Raw genomic sequence first — 24,664 nt, forward strand, 5'->3', positions numbered from 1 at the left:
CTTCGCAATCTGCCTGGATCTTAGGTTTCAGAGTAGCAGCCGTGTTAGTCTGTATTCGCAAAAAGAAAAGGAGTACTTGTGGCACCTTAGAGACTAACAAATTTATTAGAGCATAAGCTTTCGTGAGCTACAGCTCACTTCATCGGATGCATTTGGTGGAAAAAACAGAGGAGAGATTTAAATACACACACACAGAGAACATGAAACAATGGGTTTATCATACACACTGTAAGGAGAGTGATCACTTAAGATAAGCCATCACCAGCAGCAGGGGGGAGAAAGGAGGAAAACCTTTCATGGTGACAAGCAAGGTAGGCTAATTCCAGCAGTTAACAAGAATATCAGAGGAACAGTGGGGGGTGGGGTGGGAGGGAGAAATACCATGGGGAAATAGTTTTACTTTGTGTAATGACTCATCCATTCCCAGTCTCTATTCAAGCCTAAGTTAATTGTATCCAGTTTGCAAATTAATTCCAATTCAGCAGTCTCTCCTTGGAGTCTGTTTTTGAAGCTTTTTTGTTGAAGTATAGCCACTCTTAGGTCTGTGATCGAGTGACCAGAGAGATTGAAGTGTTCTCCAACTGGTTTTTGAATGTTTAATTCTTGACGTCTAATTTGTGTCCATTCATTCTTTTACGTAGAGACTGTCCAGTTTGGCCAATGTACATAGCAGAGGGGCATTGCTGGCACATGATGCCATATATCACATTGGTAGATGCGCAGGTGAACGAGCCTCTGATAGTGTGGCTGATGTGATTAGGCCCTATGATGGTATCCCCTGAATAGATATGTGGACAGAGTTGGCAACGGGCTTTGTTGCAAGGATAGGTTCCTGGGTTAGTGGTTCTGTTGTGTGGTGTGTGGTTGCTGGTGAGTATTTGCTTCAGATTGGGGGGCTGTCTGTAAGCAAGGACTGGTCTGTCTCCCAAGATCTGTGAGAGTGATGGGTCGTCCTTCAGGATAGGTTGTAGATCCTTGATGATGCGTTGGAGAGGTTTTAGTTGGGGGCTGAAGGTGATGGCTAGTGGCGTTCTGTTGTTTTCTTTGTTGGGCCTGTCCTGTAGTAGGTGACTTCTGGGTACTCTTCTGGCTCTGTCAATCTGTTTCTTCACTTCAGCAGGTGGGTATTGTAGTTGTAGGAATGCATGATAGAGATCTTGTAGGTGTTTGTCTCAGTCTGAGGGGTTGGAGCAAATGCGGTTATATCGTAGCGCTTGGCTGTAGACAATAGATCGAGTGGTATGATCTGGATGAAAGCTAGAGGCATGTAGGTAGGAATAGCGGTCAGTAGGTTTCCGATACAGGGTGGTGTTTATGTGACCATCGCTTATTAGCACCGTAGTGTCCAGGAAGTGGATCTCTTGTGTGGACTGGTCCAGGCTGAGGTTGATGGTGGGATGGAAATTGTTGAAATCCTGGTGGAATTCCTCAAGGGCTTCTTTTCCATGGGTCCAGATGATGAAGATGTCATCAATGTAGCGCAAGTAGAGTAGGGGCATTAGGGGACGAGAGCTGAGGAAGCGTTGTTCTAAGTCAGCCATAAAAATGTTGGCATACTGTGGGGCCATGCGGGTACCCATTGCAGTGCCGCTGATTTGAAGGTATACATTGTCACCAAATGTGAAATAGTTATGGGTCAGGACAAAGTCACAAAGTTCAGCCACCAGGTTAGCCGTGACAGTATCGGGGATACTGTTCCTGAGGGCTTGTAGTCCATCTTTGTGTGGAATGTTGGTGTAGAGGGCTTCTACATCCATAGTGGCTAGGATGGTGTTTTTAGGAAGATCACCAATGGACTGTAGTTTCCTCAGGAAATCGGTGGTGTCTCGAAGATAGCTGGGAGTGCTGGTAACGAAGGGCCTGAGGAGCGAGTCTACATAGCCAGACAATCCTGCTGTCAGGGTGCCAATGCCTGAGATGATGGGGCGTCCAGGATTTCCAGGTTTATGGATCTTGGGTAGCAGATAGAATACCCCAGGTCGGGGCTCCAGGGGTGTGTCTGTGCGGATTTGTTCTTGTGCTTTTTCAGGGAGTTTCTTGAGCAAATGCTGTAGTTTCTTTTGGTAACTCTCAGTGGGATCAGAGGGTAATGGCTTGTAGAAAGTGGTGTTGGAGAGCTGCCTAGTAGCCTCTTGTTCATACTCCGACCTATTCATGATGACGACAGCACCTCCTTTGTCAGCCTTTTTGATTATGATGTCAGAGTTGTTTCTGAGGCTGTGGATGGCACTGTGTTCTGCATGGCTGAGGTTATGGGGTAAGCGATGCTGCTTTTCCACAATTTCAGCTCGTGCACGTCGGCGGAAGCAGTCTATGTAGAAATCCAGGCTGCTGTTTCGACCTTCAGGAGGAGTCCACCCAGAATCCTTCTTTTTGTAGTGTTGGCAGGAAGGTCTCTGTGGGTTAATATGTTGGTCAGAGGTGTGTTGGAAATATTCCTTGAGTCTGAGACGTCGAAAATAGGATTCTAGGTCACCACAGAACTGTATCATGTTCGTGGGGGTGGAGGGGCAAAAGGAGAGGCCCCGAGATAGGACAGATTCTTCTGCTGGGCTAAGAGTATAGTTGGATAGATTAACAATATTGCTGGGTGGGTTACGGGAACCATTGTTGTGGCCCCTTGTGGCATATAGTAGTTTAGATAGCTTAGTGTCCTTTTTCTTTTGTAGAGAAGCAAAGTGTGTTTTGTAAATGGCTTGTCTAGTTTTTGTAAAGTCCAGCCACGAGGAAGTTTGTGTGGAAGGTTGGTTCTTTATGAGAGTATCCAGTTTTGAGAGCTCATTCTTAATCTTTCCCTGTTTGCTACTTTGCTGAAGAATCTGTCCTATCTCGGGGCCTCTCCTTTTGCCCCTCCAGCCCCACGAACATGATACAGTTCTGTGGTGACCTAGAATCCTATTTTCGACGTCTCAGACTCAAGGAATATTTCCAACACACCTCTGACCAACATATTAACCCACAGAGACCTTCCTGGTCTCAGGCATTGGCACCCTGACAGCAGGATTGTCTGGCTATGTAGACTCCCTCCTCAGGCCCTTCGTTACCAGCACTCCCAGCTATCTTCGAGACACCACCGATTTCCTGAGGAAACTACAGTCCATTGGTGATCTTCCTAAAAACACCATCCTAGCCACTATGGATGTAGAAGCCCTCTACACCAACATTCCACACAAAGATGGACTACAAGCCCTCAGGAACAGTATCCCCGATACTGTCACGGCTAACCTGGTGGCTGAACTTTGTGACTTTGTCCTGACCCATAACTATTTCACATTTGGTGACAATGTATACCTTCAAATCAGCGGCACTGCAATGGGTACCCGCATGGCCCCACAGTATGCCAACATTTTTATGGCTGACTTAGAACAACGCTTCCTCAGCTCTCGTCCCCTAATGCCCCTACTCTACTTGCGCTACATTGATGACATCTTCATCATCTGGACCCATGGAAAAGAAGCTCTTGAGGAATTCCACCATGATTTCAACAATTTCCATCCCACCATCAACCTCAGCCTGGACCAGTCCACACAAGAGATCCACTTCCTGGACACTACGGTGCTAATAAGCGACGGTCACATAAACACCACCCTGTATCGGAAACCTACTGACCGCTATTCCTACCTACATGCCTCTAGCTTTCATCCAGATCATACCACTCGATCTATTGTCTACAGCCAAGCGCTACGATACAACCGCATTTGCTCCAACCCCTCAGACAGAGACAAACACCTACAAGATCTCTATCATGCATTCCTACAACTACAATACCCACCTGCTGAAGTGAAGAAACAGATTGACAGAGCCAGAAGAGTACCCAGAAGTCACCTACTACAGGACAGGCCCAACAAAGAAAACAACAGAACGCCACTAGCCATCACCTTCAGCCCCCAACTAAAACCTCTCCAACGCATCATCAAGGATCTACAACCTATCCTGAAGGACGACCCATCACTCTCACAGATCTTGGGAGACAGACCAGTCCTTGCTTACAGACAGCCCCCCAATCTGAAGCAAATACTCACCAGCAACCACACACCACACAACAGAACCACTAACCCAGGAACCTATCCTTGCAACAAAGCCCGTTGCCAACTCTGTCCACATATCTATTCAGGGGATACCATCATAGGGCCTAATCACATCAGCCACACTATCAGAGGCTCGTTCACCTGCGCATCTACCAATGTGATATATGCCATCATGTGCCAGCAATGCCCCTCTGCCATGTACATTGGCCAAACTGGACAGTCTCTACGTAAAAGAATGAATGGACACAAATCAGACGTCAAGAATTATAACATTCAAAAACCAGTTGGAGAACACTTCAATCTCTCTGGTCACTCGATCACAGACCTAAGAGTGGCTATACTTCAACAAAAAAGCTTCAAAAACAGACTCCAAAGAGACTGCTGAATTGGAATTAATTTGCAAACTGGATACAATTAATTTAGGCTTGAATAGAGACTGGGAATGGATGAGTCATTACACAAAGTAAAACTATTTCCCCATGGTATTTCTCCACCCCACCCCCCACTGTTCCTCTGATATTCTTGTTAACTGCTGGAATTAGCCTACCTGCTTGTCACCATGGAAGGTTTTCCTCCTTTCCCCCCCCTGCTGTGGGTGATGGCTTATCTTAAGTGATCACTCTCCTTACAGTGTGTATGATAAACCCATTGTTTCATGTTCTCTGTGTGTGTGTGTATATAAATCTCTCCTCTGTTTTTTCCACCAAATGCATCCCATGAAGTGAGCTGTAGCTCACGAAAGCTTATGCTCTAATAAATTTGTTAGTCTCTAAGGTGCCACAAGTACTCCTTTTCTTTTTGCCTGGATCTTGACTATCTTTAGTAATTTTGTATCATCGTCAAATTTTGCCACCTCACTGTTTATCCCTTTTTCCAGATCATTTATGAGTATGTTGAATATTACTGGTCCCAGCACAGACCCCTGAGGGCACTGTTCCCTCTAAGCTATGCGCGTGCATACAGATCCTAAACCCTGTGCACACGGCAAAACACTGCACAAACAAAAATTTGAACAGACTTTTTTTGCACACACGGCCTGTCAAAAATTAGAGGGAACATTGCCTGAGAGACACCACTATTTGCCGCTTTCCAGTCTGAAAACTGACCATTTATACCTACCCTTAGTTTCCTATCTTTTAACCAGTTACCAATCCACGAGAGCACCTTCCCTCTTATCCCGTGGCAGCTTACTTTGCTTAAAACCCTTTCGCGAGGGACCTTGTCAAAGGCTTTCTGAAAATCTAAGCACACTATATCCACTGGATCCCCTTGGTCCACATGTTTATTGACCCCCTCAAAGCATTCTAGTCCATTCATAGAAGCCTCAGTTTTGCCTTTTTCATGCTGACAAAGCCGATTCTCAGGATGAACCCATCATTCAAGTCCGTTCAACATCTCAAGTCACAGGTAATGGCATCAGTCCTTTTATCTAAACCACAATGTTTGATGGGAAAACTGTCACAACTGGAACGGAAAGTAAAAAAACAAAAACAAAAAAAACCTAAACACAGAGTTTGCATACTGGCAGTGAGGGATCTAGATATTGAAGACCTTTTGTTCATCCATCAGATGACGAGTCACACAAAGCAAACAGATTCTCTTCTGCACATAGATAATCTATGTTTTTGAGGTGGACACATCCCCTTAGCAAGCAACCTGCAATACAGCCACATGGTCCTTCATAAAACACTTGTTGAGATGCAGGCCTCAACAGGGGAGGATTATTTTGCACACTCTAGTGTCTGTCTCACTCCACCAGGAGAGCCTACATGTATTGTTATTTCAATTTTCGGATATGTATTAGAGAGGAAAACAATTTACCTGTTTACATGCTGCTGCTAAACTCAGCTCTATGAACCTTTCTGTGCTGAAGAACGGGAAAATGGGCATGCCTACAGAAACTTCCATCTTCAATTAGTGACGTCCACATCTATGATCAACTCTTAAGAAATCATTATGTAATAGCTAAGTCAATAATAGTTCACATTCCCAATGTACTATAGGTATATTAATAGATTGTTATTAATATTTTACTCTTAAGAACTTCAGAGTAGTAAAAAGCTGGGAAATCATCTCACCAAGATAATCTCTTTCTTCCAATAAGTAGAGACCTTGTGGTTTTTATATACCTGTACAATCATCACTTATGCTAAGTCCAGAAACCTGTACAGCCCTCTTGACTAATGGCCACTTTTATACAAGCAGCCCATCAAACACCAGCTGACAGCTCTGAATGCCACCCTGAGCCTCTAGGTATGCTCAAGGAGCTAGCAGCCCTGCCAAGGTCCCACCTTCTAGTAAAACAAGTCCTCTAACTCTAAGCCTTTTTCTACTGAAACTGAGCCATCACCTTCTCACCTGTGTGGAAGGAAAACAGAGCAGATGTGGGAAACAATGCTCATGTAAATAGAGCAGTACAGAGCATATAGCAGAAGCAACCCAATGATGCATGGACAGTGTATGATACATGAAGCGTAAGTAAAATTCCAGTTATGCCAAAACTACAAGTTTGAAGAAATGTCCACTTAAAGCTTGAACCCACAACAGACCGCTCCTGGAAGGTGGATTTACAGCAAGTTACATGGCAAGCAGTGCTTACACAATGAGAATACACTTATTATCCTGTGTCTGAATACTGTCATCCATAAACAGGAAAAGTAGCTTTTCAGATAGAAGAGAATTTTGAAGATGCACTGCCTAAATTCTAGCCCCATCTATTATCGTGCAATGTAGTAAGACTTTGTTGGGGCACAAGCAGGTATTGACTAAAACTTTCACATGATAAAGCCCTGTGATTTCAGCTCAGCCTGGCGGCTTACCAGAACTCTCTCTCCATTACATGTCCAGTTAGAATTTAGAACACTAATGTATTCACATAGTTAGATCTAGGGGAAAACAGGGTTCACAGATTGCATTTAAGTACCAGTTCAGCTATCTTACATAAGAATGGCAATACTGGGTCAGACCCAAGGTCCATCTACCCCAGTATCCTGTCTTCCGACCACAGCCAATGCCAGGTGCTTCAGAGGGAATTAGCAGAACAGATAATCAAGTGATCTATCCATCGCCCATTCCCAGCTTCTGGCAAACAGAGGCTAGGGACACCATCCCTGCCCATCCTGGCAAATAGCCATTGATGGAGCTATCCTCCATTAATTTATCTAGTTCTTTTTTGAACTCTGTTATAGTCTTGACCATTACAATATCTGGCAAAGAGTTCCACAGATTGACTGTACGTTGTGTGAAGAAATACTTCCTTTTGCTTGTTTTAAACATGCACCCTATTAATTTAATTTGGTTCTTGCTTTCCAAGAACTAGCTCCTTGATCATCTTAAAGGAAATGGATCACTGTCCCTTGTAACTCCATAAAATAAGATTTCCTTGTAATAACTAAAACAATAGGCTGTTATACCCTATCCGTTACTGTAGATTCTGAATAGGTACTCTGCTCCCTATAGTTATGTAAACCTTTATTATGATCCTGCAGCTTGCTATTAATAATGGCCTTAAAATGCAGCTCAACTCTGAAATATGATGATTTAAAATGTATTTTTATAGATCTGCTGACTTTAATGATAAAAGTAAAATGTTTAACTATTTAAGTCCATTTTGTACTGCAGAGCCCACCAAGCTTTGATAGTGAACTGGATTTTATTCTGACTCATGCATCAATTGTTAAATAAGTTCCAAACAAAGAAAAAATGCTGCTGTGTGTTCACCTATGAAATACTATGGAACTCAAGGGATAGGATGCAGCTTGGGCAGACAGTATGAAATTGGATAGGTATAATAAACATTTGGCTTGCTGATTTTTTTTTTTTTAATTAAAAAGGTAGCAGTACTGCCTGAACCAGAAAGAGCATAACTTTACTTTTCAGATCCCAAGTGGAGTCTTCAGTATTTAAATTTAAAAAAAAAAAAAAAAAAAAAAAAGCTTATGCCCCAAACTTTGACTGTCCCACAATGCTATTTTTGCAGTTCTATGCTGGAGAAAGACTATTTGAACAGGAAGACGCTGCTCAGCAAGAGGAACTATTAACAGAGCGCGCTGAGGCAGACATGTTATGTTCTATTCCAAAAGCTTCCTTAGAATATTCTTATAGGCTTTAGATTCCAAAAGTTAACTGTTTAACAATGGTGAAGTACCACAAAGACAACTGTCAGGGACTGCTTCTTCCTGACATAGAAGCAAGATCTAAAAGTTACATTGGTTATGTTGCTCCCTTTCACTCATTTTAATTTACAACATGATTCGAATATCACAAACCGACATTTGAATGTAGGAGTTTCAGGCTTTTCCATTTCTTCTGTAGCAGTTTGAATTGAATTTGGGAGTTGAGGGGATACCTTCCAAGTTAGAATTATATGATTTTAAGGTCTAGCATTTCAAAACCTGTACAGACCTAGTAGAAAAGACTACAAGAAATCAGATTCTCAGCCACAGAATGGCACATCGTTTAATTTTCCATCCCTGAATACTTCTGAAATTAGCTTTTCAAGTCATTGCTGATACCTGTTGCCAGGTCAAAAGACAAACCCTGGACCTGTAAAAGGGATAAAAGGAACCCTTACAAGACTGCTCCTATTAGTGCACTTCAAGGAGGTGGAAAGGTACAGATATAACTATGGCACCCAGTGTCTTACTAGACTATTGCTTGTTATTTTGTCAAGGAAGGAAACACACCGGAGTTGCATGGCAGAAGATGCCATCAAAGATTTCAGTTTTAAGGGATGCCTGCTGTTCATGAACTGAAAAAAGAGAATTCACCAGTACATCCATCACTCTTTGGTTAGTATAACTGAAGGGTGTAGAATTAACAATTTAATCCCCATTTTCCTATTTGTAGATATAGGGATAGAATTTATGTTCTAAATAACTTGTGTATATACTAGGGTTGTCAAGCAATTAAAAAAATTAATTACAATTAATCACGCTGTTAAATATTTTCCGATGTTTTCTATATTTTCAAATATATTGATTTCAGTTACAACAGAATAAAAATTGTACAGTGCTTACTTTATTTTTGATTAGATATTTGCACTGTAAAAAAAATAGTATTTTTCAATTCACCTAATACAAGTATTGTAGTGCAATCTCTTTATCATGAAAGTTGAACTTACAAATGTAGAAATATGTACCAAAAAGTAACTGCATTCAAAAATAAAACAACGTAAAACTTTAGAGCCTAAAAGTCCACTCAGTCCTACTTCAGCCAAATCGCTCAGACAAACAAGTTTGCTTTCAATTTGCAGGAGATAATGCTGCCTGCTTTTTGTTTACGTCACCTGAAAGTGAGAACAGAAGTTCGCATGGCACTGTCGTAGCGGCATAGCAAGATATTTACATGCCAGATACGCTAAAGATTCATATGTCACTTCATGCTTCAATCACCATTCCAGAGGACATGCGTCCATGCTGATGACGGGTTCTGCTTGATAACAGTACAAAACAGAGCAGACCGAAGCATGTTCATTTTCATCATTTAAGTCAGATGCCACCAGTAGAAGGCTGAGTTTCTTTTTTGGTGGTTCCTGTTCTGTAGTTTCCGCATCTGATTATTGCTCTTCTAAGACTTTTGAAAGCATGCTCCACACCTCGTCCCTTTCAGATTTTGGACAGCACTTCAGATTCTGAAACCTTTGGTTGAGTGCTGTAGCTATCTTTAGAAATCTGATATTGGAACCTTCTTTGTGTTTTGTCAAATCTGCAGTGAATGTGTTCTTAAAACAAACATGTGTTGGGTCATCATCAGAGACTGCTATAACATGAAATATGTGGCAGAATGTGGGTAAAACAGAGCAGGAGACATACAATTCTCCCCCAATGAGTTCAGTCACAAATTTAATTAACGCATTATTTTTTTAACGAGCATCATCAACAAAGAGCATGTCCTCTGGAATGGTGGCCAAAGCATGAAGGGGCATATGCTAAACACTTGGATCTGGCACTTAAATACCTTGCAATGCTGGCTATAAAAGTGCCATGCGAATACCTGTTCTCACTTTCAGGTGACAGTGTAAATAAGAAGCAGGCAGAAGTACCTCCCGTAAATGTAAACAAACTTGGTTGTCTTAGCAATTGGCTGAACAAGAAGTAGGACTGAGTGGACTTTGTAGGCTCTAAAGTTTTACATTGTTTTGTTTTTGAGTGCAAGTTATGTAACAACAACAACAAAAAAAACCTACATTTGTAAGTTGCACTTTCACAATAAAAAGATTGCACTACAGTACTTGTATGAGGTGAATTGAAAAATACTATCTCTCTTGTTTATCATTTTTACAGTGGAAATATTTGTAATAAAAAAATATAAAGTGACCACTGTACACTTTGTATTTGTGTTGTAAAAGAAATCAATATAATTGAAAAATGTAGAAAAACATCCAAAATATTTAATAAATTTCAATTGGTATTCTATTGTTTAACAGTGCGATTAATTACAATTAATTTTTTTTAGTTAATCGCATGAGTTAACTGTGATTAATCGACAGCCCTAGTATATACATACGATGTGCAGTTTGGGAAAATGGGAACTTAGGCCAGTGCTGCTGCAGCATTAAGTGTTCAAAATATATTTTTTTAAATTCAAGTTTCAAAAATTAGTTCTTAATCCCCTCTTGCATTAAAACATAATAAAAGTTTGATTTATTCATTAAAATAGATACTCCATCTTTTAGTCAAAGTTTTTAGATAAATAGAAAATTTTTTTGTAAAGTACTACATTTTTGCTCCCTGATGAAGGAGTAGTAACTGATATTAGCTTTGCTCGAAAGAGCTGAGTGCTTAAGCAAGTTTGTAGAGCTAATAACTGGACAGCCTCGTCAGCACTTAGATCTTTCACAACAAGCAACACTTGGTTTATGTTTTTTAAACTATTTTCAGTCAATTCCAGGAAACAGTATTTTCCTACTCTGTCCGAATTCTGTCAATGGGATACATCTCAACCACTAATTCTAAAGGGTTAAGGAAGCAAATGCTTCCTGAAAACATAGGCCAGATGTCCACATTAGAGTCTTCCTAGTAACACAGCTTAATCAAATGTCTGGACAGAATGGAGGATAATGTACTGTTTTATCTTGTCGTCTCCTCCTCTTCCCCCTCTCCCCAAAAAAATCAATTCTAATCCAACTACAAGGTTTAAACCTAATTTAATGTTCAGTGCTAAGCATACAATGTATCAAAACTAATGCAGATATATCCAGACAACTGTAATACTGCATGGAGGCTCAGAGTCAGAAAGATCAAAAGGAAGCATTTTTAATTAAAATGGAAAAAGGTCTAGGAACACACACAGGTAAAAACAATTAAAGACTTGAAGTGGATGTACAGAATTGGTTCCCACAGCAGTAGTAGTGTAAGTAGTAATCTGAAATTTCATCTGTAAGAGAGAGAGAGAGAATTTGTTTTTAAAATAAACAGTTTAATGTATTATATTGTATAAAAGGATGAGGAGTTCTAAGCTTTACTCCACTGTTTACTATTCCCCCCCCCCGACTTTTTAAGGATAACCAGGAGCATTTATATGATAACTTTAAATAACTCATCTTCCTATCTAGCTTAATTTCTAAATAAATTATAAATAAACATACCAGCATCGTTGTCTTTCTAGCTCAATATTTTTGATCACATGGTAATCTTGGAGGGGTTCCTTTGCAGATACCAGTTTTTCAGGTAGATCTTCTACCTCCCATGGCAACAATATTTTTAAAATTAAAACAGACATTCACTTTTTGCCACAAGGAGAATTTCTGACGGAATGCCAAAAGCAAAAACGAGTTGTCATAGTTCACAATGAAGTCAAATGAAATCAACTTCTCTTTAAAAAAAAGTTGGGTTTCCTCTTGATTGTGATCTGATTGTTCTGTAAAATCTCAAACCTGTATTCTCTTGTTTTTAAATGTGCCACAATAAGTAACAAAAAACAAAAAAAACCGCATGCATACAACTGATTAGTAGATTTTTCTCTTGAATTACGTGAAACATGATACATATTAAGTATCAATATGTTCTTAGTTTACCTAGTCTTTGAAAAGGACTTTGAGAATAAACATTTTCTTTATTCATTAGAGCAATATTTTTCAAAATAGCTTATTTAGTTTACTGCACAGCAAAAGGTATTTTAAAACACAACCTGACACTGTTTCTGAAGACTCAACATGCAATAGCAAACAAATCAGTGTTGACGATATTTTCATGTTAGCATGACCAAACAAGGTTCAACAAAATAAGTAAGCAACTTTCCTAAAGTATTCCCAGAGGTTTTTTGTTGTTGTGTTTTTGAAATAGCATTATTTTAGTGTTTTATCTTTACTTAGGATGGTCATAACAGTGTGGCATTTTACCAAGCATCCAGTATACCAAAAGAAATTTAGTGATGTTACATGAATATAAACATACTTCAGCAATGCAAGAATGGTAATTAAGTTTGGGTGTTCTACTGTTATTAAGTCTCATAGACTTAATCATAGCCATATAATTATCAACATTCAAAATATATGTACAATTAGCAAAGAGATTTAGGTAAATTTTATTTCAGAGAGTGGCTTCATTTTCTTAAATGGAAACAGCTTCAGCTTCTACTAAGGGTGAACTGCAAAGGTTTTGCTGAAGGCTATACAGTTTAACAGTAACCACCATTGCATTTTAACAAAACTTTAAGACAGCAATGTCTACACTGCAGCTGGGAGTTTGCCTACCAGCCAAGGGTAGAGAGACATGCTACATCAGGGGTCGACAACCTGCAGCACGCGAGCCGATTTTTACTGGTATGCTGCTGCCAGCCGTGGTCCTGGCTGCCAGCCCCGCTCAGCCCATTGCTGGCCTGGGTGAATGGAACCCCAGGCCAGCAGAAGACTGAGTGAGGCCAGTGGTCTGGGGTTCCGTCTGCCGGCCCTGCTCAGCCTGCTGATGATCTGGGGTTCCAGCCACCAGCCCCTTGCCAGCCGGCATCCCAGCCATCGGCCCTGCTCAGCCTGCTGCCGGCCTGGGATACCAGCCGCCGGCCCCGCTCACCTCGCTGCTGGTCTGGGGTTCCAGCCATCCGGCACCCTGCCAGCTGGGGTCCAGGCCTCCAGCCCTGCTCAGCCCTCCTGCTGGCTTCGGGTACCGGCAGCCAGCCCAGCGCTCTGCAGCCCTTATCCAAAGTTACACTACAGTTAGCTTAAAAACTTGAAAACTTAAAATCTTTGTATATTACAGTAATCGTTAAAAAAATGTATAATGTTAATAAATACATAGGTTTGATGAAACAAAGTAGTTGTACTTATGTGCCTGAGCTTAATTTGTGTTTTTGATGATTTATCTTCTATAAAAAAAAAAAAAAATCTTGTATGTCTCACACTTCAGAAAGGGCATCTCGCACCTTCAGGGGGCGCGTGCACCCGAGGTTAAGAACCACAGTACTAAACTGATAAGATATGCATTTTAATTTAATTTTAAAAGAAGCTTCTTAAACATTTTAAAAACCTTGTTTACTTTACATACAGTTTCGTTATATCATAGTTTCGTTATATAATATAGACTTATAGAGAGAGACCTTCTAAAAACATTAAAATGTAGGACTGGCCCACAAAACCTTAAATTACAGTGAATAAATGAATACTCGGCACACCACTTATGAAAGGTTGCCAACTACTGCACTAGATCTATTTGAACCAGAGTGCTAAAAATAGCATACCTGAGTAGCTAAAGCCTGTACTGCAATGTCTACACTGCTGTATTTAGGCGCACTAGCTCAAGCAGAGCTAGCTTGTGTCAGTCTATCTGACCTGGGAGGCATGCTCTCAGCTGCAGCAAAGCCATACCCTGCGAGTCTAAAGAAATTGGATTGTAGGCTCCTCCATTAGAGTGGCATCACATCTATGGTAAATATAAGTTAAGTCAATCTAAGCCCTACATTCTGGCTTTGGAAGCTTACACAAGGCACCCACTGACTTAAGTGGGAATGCCATGTGTGCATAAAATTTAACCCTCAGTTACTTTCTTTCTTATGGTGTTCCTGTGGGCTGAAATTTTTCTAATCTCAGTCAACTGGTGGATATTTCTGGAATGTTCAGAAAAATGTCATTTGAGCTGTTCTTAAATTTTTCAAGAGTATGAACTCCATGTCCCTTTTAAAAAAAATGAAGATGCTTTTTTGTTTAGTTTTTTTTGTTTGTTTTTTTTAATACCCTGATGATTTACGCTCATCATGGATGGAATCCTCAATAAGAATTAATATCTGATGTTTAAAGAAACTTAGTATGGCCAAAATAAACAAACAAACAAACCAAACCCATACTGCTAGCATTAACTGGCAGTTAAGTACTACGGATTTCCATTCTGATGCTTTGTTTAGTCGAGTCAGTACTTATTTGAATCACATTCTTCAAAATGCATCAAAAGCACAGTCCTTGATGACCTTTTGCTAGAATAAACCCGCACCACAGGCTGTGACAGTACAACTGGCGCTGCATTGACAGACACGAGGGTCCACACAAGCAGATCTGATGCCTGTAGCCTCTGTCTTGTAATCATTCTTCACTAGATGGTACACAAGGTATATACTTCAAATCCTCTCTCAACATTACAGTCCATTGTGTAAACCTTACTCTTAACCAACCCATTATATCTGGTAAAAAAGAAGATTATCCCACATCACTGAAAACAAGGAATTTGTGTTTTAATCAGATGCTTATGAACAGTTTAGTTTCAAAGTGGTTCAGAGATTTTAGGATATTCTGTGCTATCCTACAGAAGTCAATGAATTGCAATGGGTTGGAATCTAGCCCACTGATTACATTAGGCATTCAGATACCACAGTGAGTACCACAGAAATACTTACAGACAAGCTGTATAATATTCAGTAGTGCAGTTGTATAATGAAATGTGAACTTAATGCAATGTTTATTTTAAAGCCTGTATGAATTTTAAATATTGATTTTCTATCTGGTACCAAAAACCACAACTGACTAGTAAGATGACAAAACAAGTTCATTATACAGTGGATTCCGAAGCTGTACAAGTGATTTCTGTTAAACTTTACTTCTACAGCATTATGTTTAATTTTATTCAAAGAACTACTGTATATTTAATGGTCAACATATCACTGAGCAGTCTTCTTTGAGAAGTTTAAATAATTTCAACACATTAGTAAGAAATACATTTGAAACATTAAGTTATTTGAAGTCTGTTCAGGCTAAATTATTCTGTCAATTTATAATACCTGAAGTTTTATGTCTAGTGTGAAAAGTCAAACCACAATATTTGTATTCCTGGTTCAAGTACATCAGCATAACTTAATCACATGCTCCTTGGGAAGCCAACATGTACTCTTTCTTCTACTTTTTAAATTAATATTATAATTGCTGCTGTCGTCTAACAAGTGCTTTCCTTGTTATTTAATGTATTGTGTTTATCATTTAGATGCCTGCTTTATCATTCAGTTTTGTACATAATACCGGTCATCAACTCCTGCAAGCAGCTATTTTCCACTCAAAGCCCCAAATCCTATCCCCTGCACAAAAACATTCCCAAGGTTACAGCTTACTGCATCTCACTAGTTACTCTTACAGGTTACCACCTTTGGTCTATCCTTCTTCCACTGCAGCAAGTTTCCCAGGCCCTGCACACCAGTATTCTGAAAGATGTACCTACACTTACCTTAACCTTGGATGTGTACATATGCCTAACAGAAAAGGTTAAATGACAACAATACTTAACAGATTTTCTTTACATATATTTGTTAAACTTGTATATCTTGACTTAATTACATGAATTAAATTTTGAGGAAGCTAGTTATTATAAATATTAACATCAAGTTACAATCATCGGCCTATATGCATTTTAATGGGCTGATGCGCCCTTTGGAGCAGTTGCCTGAGGGAACTAAGGCCCAGATTTTCAAAAGGTATTTATGTATCTAACACCTACAGATTTCACTGGAAGTTAATGAGTAAATATCTTTGCACATCTGGGTATAAGTAACTCTACTTTTACTGAACTACTTTAACATCAGGGTCCTAAGTTTATTCCCTCTTAAGTTAATGGAAAGACTTCTATGGGAAAAGACTTTAATGGGAACTGCATAGGATCCCAGGTCAGGATATCTTCTTGTGGGTGAATATAAAGTCACATTCTTCTGGGAGTGCTAGCCCTGAACTCATAGGAGGAGAGGGAGAAGAAAAGTTAATTAAAAACATTTTAAAAAAAAAAAAGTCTACCTGTTTCCACAGTTTCAGTCTCAATTTCTTGTTCCTCTGCTACATCTTGCATCAGGTAAGTTTCATCATCATAAACCAGGACTTGAGCAGCATAACCCTGCTCTAGTCTCGCACTAGGAACTGGTTCCACAATCACTGCTGGGTATTCAGAGACTGGCTTATTTTCCTATAGGGAGAGAAAAAGTCTTAAATATTGAACCACCAAATCTAAACTAATACCTTCCCCTTCTTTTCTATTGTTTTTTTATATATTTTGTGGAATACCAATACAAAATATTTGTAAAAAGTTATTTTTTGTGGGAGTTAAGGTAAAACTTTTAAAACAAAATTAAAAATAAAGGACCTATCATGAAATAAAAGATACTACCAAATCATAACTTGTTTTATATTTAAAGCCAGACGATAATAGCAGAGTTTTAAAATATTCCTGTTGTGACAATAAATTTATTTTCCATGAGAATGTTGGCAGAGTGTGTTACGTTTTCCAGTAAAAAAATTCAGATATGAGAAGCAATTCTCTCTCTCTCTCTCTCTCTCTCTCTCAAATGAAAGCATTTACATGAATCAGTTTTAGACACGATATTTCCTTTCTAGTAATGTACCTGTTACACCACAGGGTCTTTGGCCCCTATCCTGCAAACACATATTCACATGCTTAGCTTTAAGCATCTGAGTGGTCACAATCAAGTCAACTGAACTACTCAGATGTTTAGCAGTAGGAACATATAGAAGTGTTACATACTTAATGAGCCAAATTCTTCCTAGTGGTGGGGCAAAGGTATAACTGAGTGGAAAATCTGATTAATTATAAACACTATACACAAAGTTATTGTGAGCCATATGCCAGTAACACTCCTCGTTGCTTAACAATACAAAATATGATGATTTAAAAAGTTTTTGGAGCCGGCTAATTTTAAAAGCCTCTGGTCTGCTCTCTTTATATTATACAAATATCAAATTGGAACCCAAAACCCTGTTTAAACTTTTAAAAATGCATTTTTATATACAATTCTGCAGTTTAGCAGACAGTACAACTCTCCATTTCTTCTCTGTGATAAGAGAATATCTAATAAAGGATACTTTTAAAATTGACTAATATCCTGCACTCTTCAGCAACTACTAACCTATTTTACAAAACAAGTTTAGAGTAACCCTTGTTTTTTACATTCAGAGTGATATGAAGTTTGTAGGCAAATAAGTTCTATACAGATTTCTAACCTCCTGATTTTCTACTCCACTGTTGTCAAACTCCAGGCCAGAACCTCCACTGTCAACCACTGTTGATGTCATGGTGCATTCCCTGGAGGAGCTTTGAAAGTTGTTAGTGATCCCAAAGACAGTAAAGCTGAAAACTTGAGGTACCAGAGGCTTAAATTCAGTATCCAAGTCGCATGTATCCAGAACACCAGGTTTTTTGTACTGCTAATCAGAGATGCTGAAAAACAAAACAATTTGAGAGAAAGATATAAAAAAAGGAAAATACAAGTTTTGTAAATTCTCAGTTTTGCATTGTTTAAATTTGCATTCAGTGCCTTTAAATTGTTACTACTCTCTTCATCAAGAGGGCACCAGCGAGCACTCTACTTCAGACACAAAGCACTGATCTTGATAGCGCTTCAACACTCTGAGCAAGTAGTCATTTACCATCACACACAACAGTATTTCCATACCAGCTTTTAATGATGAGGGAATAAAGTTTAACTTTTAGTTATCTGGAAATTGACAAATAGTTTTACATTTACCTTAACTATATGCCATCATGTGCCAGCAATGCCCCTCTGCCATGTACACTGGCCAAACCGGACAGTCTCTATGCAAAAGAATAAACGGACACAAATCTGACATCAGGAATCATAACATTCAAAAACCAGTAGGAGAACACTTCAACCTCTCCGGCCACTCAGTAAAAGACTTAAGGTGGCAATTTTGTAACAAAAAAGTTTCAAAAACAGACTCCAACGAGAAACTGCTGAGCTTGAATTAATATGCAAACTAGATACTATTAACTTGGGTTTGAATAGAGACTGGGAGTGGCTGGGTCATTACACACATTGAATCTATTTCCCTATGTTAAGAATCCTCACACCTTCTTGTCAACTGTCTAAATGGGCTATCTTGATCATCACTACAAAAGTTTTTTTTCCTCCTGCTGATAACAGCTCATCTTAATTAGCTCAATTCTTACAGTTTGTATGGCAACTTCCACCTTCTCTGTATTATACATATATCTTCTTACTATATGTTCCTTTCTATGCATCCGATGAAGTGGGCTGTAGCCCATGGAAGTTTATGCTCTAATAAATTCGTTAGTCTCTAAGGTGCCACAAGTACTCCTGTTCTTCTTCTTAACTGTTCACTGTCACTGTCCTTAGCACAACGGAAACATTCTCTCCTTGAAAACCAGAGGTTCAATTCTTTTGGGGCTACTTGTATGCATCCAATCAAATATAGTTTTAAAAAGTTAATTTATGGGACAAGTAATGGTCAGAATAAATATTTAATAAGATTTTTCTATATTACTTTTTTTCTTTACGGTTTCCCAATATAAAGGAAGACATTGTAAGGTGAAATGATTTTGTAGAAAATGTTGTGATTTTGTTACATGATTTTGGGAAGGAAGCAAATATATCCTATTGCTCTGGAAAGTTTTAAGAGATGATTTGTGACTTCAGTAAATACTGTGGTCCAAATCCTCTGGTTTGGCTAACCTATGCTGAGCATAAATCAAGATGAACAAAGGTGGTTTGAAGACATTTTTACAGTCCCTGGACTCTGAGGCTGGTCCACTTCCCAGTGCAAGGTAGAATAGCATTCAGGCTACTTATTTTACCATGTGTCAGCTCCCAATAGCATTTACTAGCAATTCCTCCATGACAGGGGCTGGAAGTAGGAATGACTCTATTCCACCTGGGAATTCTCTTACACAGCTGGAATCCTCCAGTGGATGGAGCCACTGGATTTAGTGTTGCTTTGTATTACCCAAGTGATACAAAGAAGCCCTATCGCTCCACACAGCTCAATCTAATGTGTGTGTTTCCCTTAAATTATTGTGATAATCAATAAAATTCTCTGACATGGGAAGAACACAGACTGCCTGGTTAGGAAAATGGATCTTACCAAGTCACCAAACCATTTCATCTCTCACAGAAGACACATCTGACAGCATTAAAATTAAGGAATTACCAACTCCCTCCACTTATTAGTATCAGTACAACATTTTTAAAGATTGGTAGTGAGCAATTAAGGGAATTAATGATAGGTAAGGAACATGGTATTCAGGTGCAATTACATCTCAAATGGAGTATGAGAATTTTTTTAAGCGTCTCTGAAGAAGTGACGAGATTAAAAATAGGATTCAGAGGTCACTTGACATGGATTGCATCAATTTTTGAGTATTTAAGGTTATATCTACGTGGAGGATTTGTTCACTCTACTGTTGTTGCTCTAGAGCCAATGCATCTGCAGAGATCACTAGCAACAACAGAAGCACTAGTCTCAACTGGCCAGAGTTTTTAGAACTGTGTCACCTAACTAGGCTCAGAAAGGGTCTAGATGACAACAGAAGTAAAGACACCAGTGAGTGGGTCTACATAAGTGGAGCACTGGTTTGCCTCATTAATATTCACCAAGTACTGATATGGGGGAGAGGCAAACATATAACATATTAGAGTCTAGATAGTTATTTGAGATACTCAGCAGGAAGGCAGAGATCTCAATTTTTTAAAAAAAATGTTTCCAATTTTGCAAATCAGGACAGGTTTTTTGGTTTTAAAAAAAAAATCCATATACAATTATGTACTTCTCATTGATATTTATCAGAGACTAGTCCCTAGCTGTGAAAAAGTTAATTTACACAAATGCAGTGCTCAAACAGGTATATAATACTTGGTCATGTCAACACCTGATAAGGTATGAAAGAAGAAATACACTTACTAACAACATTGTTTGGCTTTAATACATTTAAATACTGAATTACTCCTAAAAATAAATTAATGCACTAGCCTTAACGTATGTTTCCAGGAATATTGTAGATGGGAAGACAAAGACAGAAGGAACCACCAGATCATCTGACCTCCTTTCTGGATTTTTCCTTAAATGGACAGTGAACTTGAAGAAAAAAAACGTGCCTCAAATTTTTTCACCTACTGTAGTAACAATACCTACTATTACTGTAATTTTTAAAAATTTTCAATTTTTGATTTGTACTTTTGACAGCACACTGCACATAGTCAGTTTCACTGGTTCCTTGGATAGTCAGCCTTTGCTTTGTTGAAGAAGAAGTGAATCTCCAACACACAAGCAGTATCCACTGGAGCCATGCACATCTCTTCACCACCCAGGTTCTGTGAATATAAAAAGTGCCATGTCCTCACCTGTCTTTCAGCTCCTTCACTATTCAGAAATCCTTAACTGAAAATTTTGCCCTAAGTGGATGAAGAGTAGATCCATTAACACAGTCCTCTAGGAGAGCCACATTTACTAGGTAAACAACCATTTTTAACTTTTCTAGAATTTCCTGTATGGATCCACACTTGGGAGATTAACAAGCAATAGCGACCCTCAAGGAGGGGTCTGAGTTTGAAATTGATTGATCTGGGCATCAGATCAAAAGGCGAAATTGAGGAAGTAATGCCATGTAAAAGTATAGATAGAGGACCAAGTAGAAACTTTGCATATTTCAAATGACACATGCATCATGAGGACATGCCATAAATCTAGTTATTTGTATTAATGTAGTGCCTAGAAATCCCAGTCATGGACCAAAACCCCAGTGCTGACAGTACTGTAATCCTCCAAAGGTGGTTGAACAGCTGCTAAGTTCTAGCAATCAAGAATACATAGATAAATTTGGACAATGTACACTGAGATACTGACCCCAGTCTTTTCCTTCTATGGCACAAGTAGTCTGGGGGACTTCTAGATTGGTTTGGTCCTATTTAAATAACTAGGATCCTTCTTAAAATGCACCTAACCTGGCTGTCAATGAGGTGAAGGAGAAACAGGAAGAAATAGCATTGGCCTGAGTGTGATGGTCTTTGGTTTCCATCTCAATGAGAAATTCAAGGGGAAGACACAGGACCACCTTATTCTTACTGAACACAATGTACACAGAAATCACTCATCAGGCCCTGGATCTCACTAGCCCTTTGCTGGGTTAATTTATAGGCATGATGAATGCCATCTTCAGAGAAACAGTCGGAAGAACAGTGAATGAACAGTCAGGTTGATAAACAGATCCGACTGTTTTAAATCAAGTAGAAAGACCAAAATTAAGAGAATACAGGACTGTTGCATGTCTATCCATTTCTGAGCTGCCCTGTTGAAGATTTTTTCCATTTCATTAAGACAAATTTTCTTGTAGAACACTTCTTGCTTTTCAATAGAATTTTTGGACCTCAACAGAACACTCAATCTCGTGACCCCACCAGTTCAGAAACTGAACTGTCAGCCTGCGACTATCGCTCCAAGAATAGAATCTCATTCCAACCCTGAAATAAAAGATCTGGTAGACTGGGAAGCAGGACTTAAAGCTCCAATATAAGTTCCACGAAGTTAGAGAACTCAGACTGTCAAGCCCAGGACAGGGATATTAACAACATAAAACTCTGTCCTGTTCGGCTTTCTGAACAATAAAGGGTCAGAGGGAATGTGCAGAGCAATTATTGTCCTCCACCTAGGAGGAAGGCACCCATTAGAGATGCTGGATCCTGCCTATCCCTGAAACGAAGATGGGGGCATTTAGGTATTTTCCTAGCTGGTTTACAAATCTAATTGAGGCTCTGCCCCATTTACAGAACATATAACAAACAACTAATTTATGAAAACTCATCCCCTAGATTATAATTTCTGCTCTTGATGGAGAGCTATCAAGGTGATCAGATAGCGATTATTTCCCTCCCAAATCAAAATCACTGGGGACGGCTGCTACTAAAGATCCTAGAGTCAGAGGTGGATAAAAGTACTCAAAACTTTCGAAGGAACTTTATATTAACGGTTTGCCTTCTTTGAGACAGGAGGCAATAAAGAGCCCACACATTCCATCTCCTCTAGTACTGACCATTCAGTCTGAGACTACAGCTATGGAGATGCCAAATTGGGAGCCATAAGACTAAAGGCTAGATCATTTTCTTAGAATGATTCTCAATCTTTTCAATCCCAGGACCACCCCCGAGACCCTCCTCATCTAGCCAGAACTCCACTTCCCATTTAACAATATGGGGAAAGCAGGGTGATTGCAATGCCCTAACACAGGGGTCGGCAAACTTTTTGGCCCAAGGGCCACATCGGGGTTGCAAAACCGTATGGAGGGCTGGGTAGGGCAGGCTGAGCCTCACCCCCTATCTGCCCCCTCCCACTTCCTACCCCCTGGCTGCCCCCCTCAGAACCACCGACTTATCCAACGCCCCCGCTCCTTGTCCCCTGACCGTCCCCTCCTGGGACCCCCTCCCTTAATTGCCCCCCAGACCCCACCCCCATCCAACCCCCCCGTTCCTTGTCCCCTGACCACTCCAACCCCCATCCACACTCCTGCCTCCTGACAAGACCCCCAGGACCTCCGTCCCATTTAACCCCCAATGCCCCCCACTCCTTGTCCCCAACCACCCCCCCAGGACCCCTGTTCCTAACTGCCCCCCAGGACCCCACCCCCTATCCAACCACCCCTACCTCCTGTCCCCCCCCTTCCAGGACCCCCAGACTCCATGGGACCCCACCCCATCCAATCCCTCCGTTCCGTCTCCTGACCACCTCCCTCCCCGAACCTCCACCCCATCCAATTGCCCCGTCTGCCCCCCGGGACCTCCTTCCCCTTATCCAACACCCACCCCCTTATCATGCCACTCAAAGCGGCAGGACAGGCTTATTGGAAAGCCTGGGAGGTGTGCAGGCACAAGCCGTGCTGCTGGTGTGGCTACGAGGGAGGGGGACAGTGAGGGAGGGAAGAATGGTCCCACGGGCAGTAGTTTGCCCACCTCTGCCCTACTACCTGTTCAAAACTCCAAGGCTGAGAACCCCCGCTTTAAAGGATAGGCATCTACATAGAGGAGAACTCAGCCTATTCCTCTCAGAGATCAGCCCCCTGGCTCTCATTCCCCAAGACTGAGAAGATCACAAAAGCCAAATAAGGCCAAAGGCTCATGGCTCCATAAGGAAAAGGAGGTGTAGAAGATTTGTAAGAGTCCAAAGAACCTCCAGAGATACAGTTCAGACAGGATTAATGCTGGTCCAGGATAAAAATTGTGTTGAATTCAGACACAGTGCAGCCAGAAAGCTTAAGCAAAGCTTAATTACTCCCTAGAGAGGTGTGTGCCAAAGCTTAAAGTGGAGTAAAAAGGGAAAATCCATGCTAGAGTCTATAGAGGAGGAGGATGACAAAACCACTGTAATTAGTATCAACAAAGAACAACCGGCATCAGCTCCTCAATCTTCCTGATTTACAGAATGTCAGCAACTCTGAAGCTCCCAGAGCCCTTGGCATCAAGAATACTAACACTGAGGGAGCAACAATGAGGCATCACCCCCTTGGTAACAGAAAGCAGCTCGGAGAATGACTTGGTACCATGTCTTCTGTGACAGATAAGTAGAAATGGGGAGGGGAGAAACACCTGTTACCAGAGCCGTCCCTGGGGTAGGGCAAATACGGGCAACCACTCCAGGTCCCGTGCTTTGGGGGGCCCTGCAGGCCAGTGCGATTGGCTGGCATGCTCGGTCCCAGAAGAGAGGAATCCGTCACTTCTGCCCAGGGCCCTGCACCCTCATTGGGACGGCCCTGCCTGTCACACTGTATCTCTTCAGCTTCTCCCTCTTGCCATGAAATACTGAGTCTAGATGCCAAGAAACTGAGTTGGAGTTGCAAGTCCATTTAGCTGGGCTCAGCATCAAGGAGCTCCTGGCACTGACCTTTACACTCCTCATAGACAAAGGCGAGACTGTGATCTTTGTTGCTTTTGGTGGTCCAAAAAACCACTTCTGGCAAGGAGATAAGTCTTTGAAGACTAAAGGCTACTTGTCACAGATGGTGTCAGATGCTAAGTACCAGGACTCAGTCAACTAGGCCTATCTAGATATATTTATGACCCACATCACTATAGTATCCGAGCATCTATCCACAGGAATTTGAGACAGCCCCAATAATCTCTTGAATACTGTTGGAGAAGATAAGAAATTTAGCAAGTTTAAACACTAGTCTTCTCCCAGTCACTGAAGTCAATAAATCATCGTGTCATCAGCCACCAATGGATCCCCCTGCATTGGGGTAATCTTTCTGTGGCCAGTTACATAGGAACTGCCATACTGGATCAAACTACCAGTCTGTCTCATCGCTGGGTCACATAAAGCCCAAGGCTTTCAGTCTATCCTGGTAGCCATGATTCTACTTGGCAACAGGCCACTAACAAGGCCTAATTAGCCCAACAGAGCAGAAAAACAGAAGAAAAAG

The 24,664-nt window shown here is 40.5% G+C and overlaps 1 protein-coding gene and 1 long non-coding RNA gene across 7 annotated transcripts in view; both read right to left on the reverse strand.

Annotated features, from left to right (window-relative positions):
• The window catches only part of ELF2 (E74 like ETS transcription factor 2), a 67,405-nt gene that overhangs the window by 38,437 nt on the left and 4,304 nt on the right, over positions 1-24,664 (reverse strand). For 3 of the 6 annotated variants that reach the window (XM_038398695.2, XM_043512737.1, XM_043512740.1), the window contains 3 exons: positions 17,970-18,037; positions 17,446-17,662; positions 16,228-16,393 (listed from right to left, as the gene is read on the reverse strand). In XM_038398695.2, coding sequence (XP_038254623.1) covers positions 16,228-16,393; positions 17,446-17,517 — 238 coding nt within the window. In that variant the 5' untranslated portion in view covers positions 17,518-17,662; positions 17,970-18,037. The remainder of the gene's footprint in view (positions 1-16,227; positions 16,394-17,445; positions 17,663-17,969; positions 18,038-24,664) is intronic. The other 3 variants (XM_043512739.1, XM_038398696.2, XM_043512738.1) reach the window with 1 other exon arrangement.
• LOC122459753 lies at positions 11,160-12,926 on the reverse strand. Its single transcript, XR_006280630.1, has 2 exons — positions 11,617-12,926; positions 11,160-11,405 (listed from the first exon to the last, which is right to left on the reverse strand). It is a non-coding gene; the product is annotated as an uncharacterized LOC122459753 (long non-coding RNA).

Source organism: Dermochelys coriacea, chromosome 4 (assembly GCF_009764565.3).
Source record: "Dermochelys coriacea isolate rDerCor1 chromosome 4, rDerCor1.pri.v4, whole genome shotgun sequence".
In the NCBI taxonomy this organism is placed as follows: Eukaryota; Metazoa; Chordata; order Testudines; family Dermochelyidae; genus Dermochelys; species Dermochelys coriacea.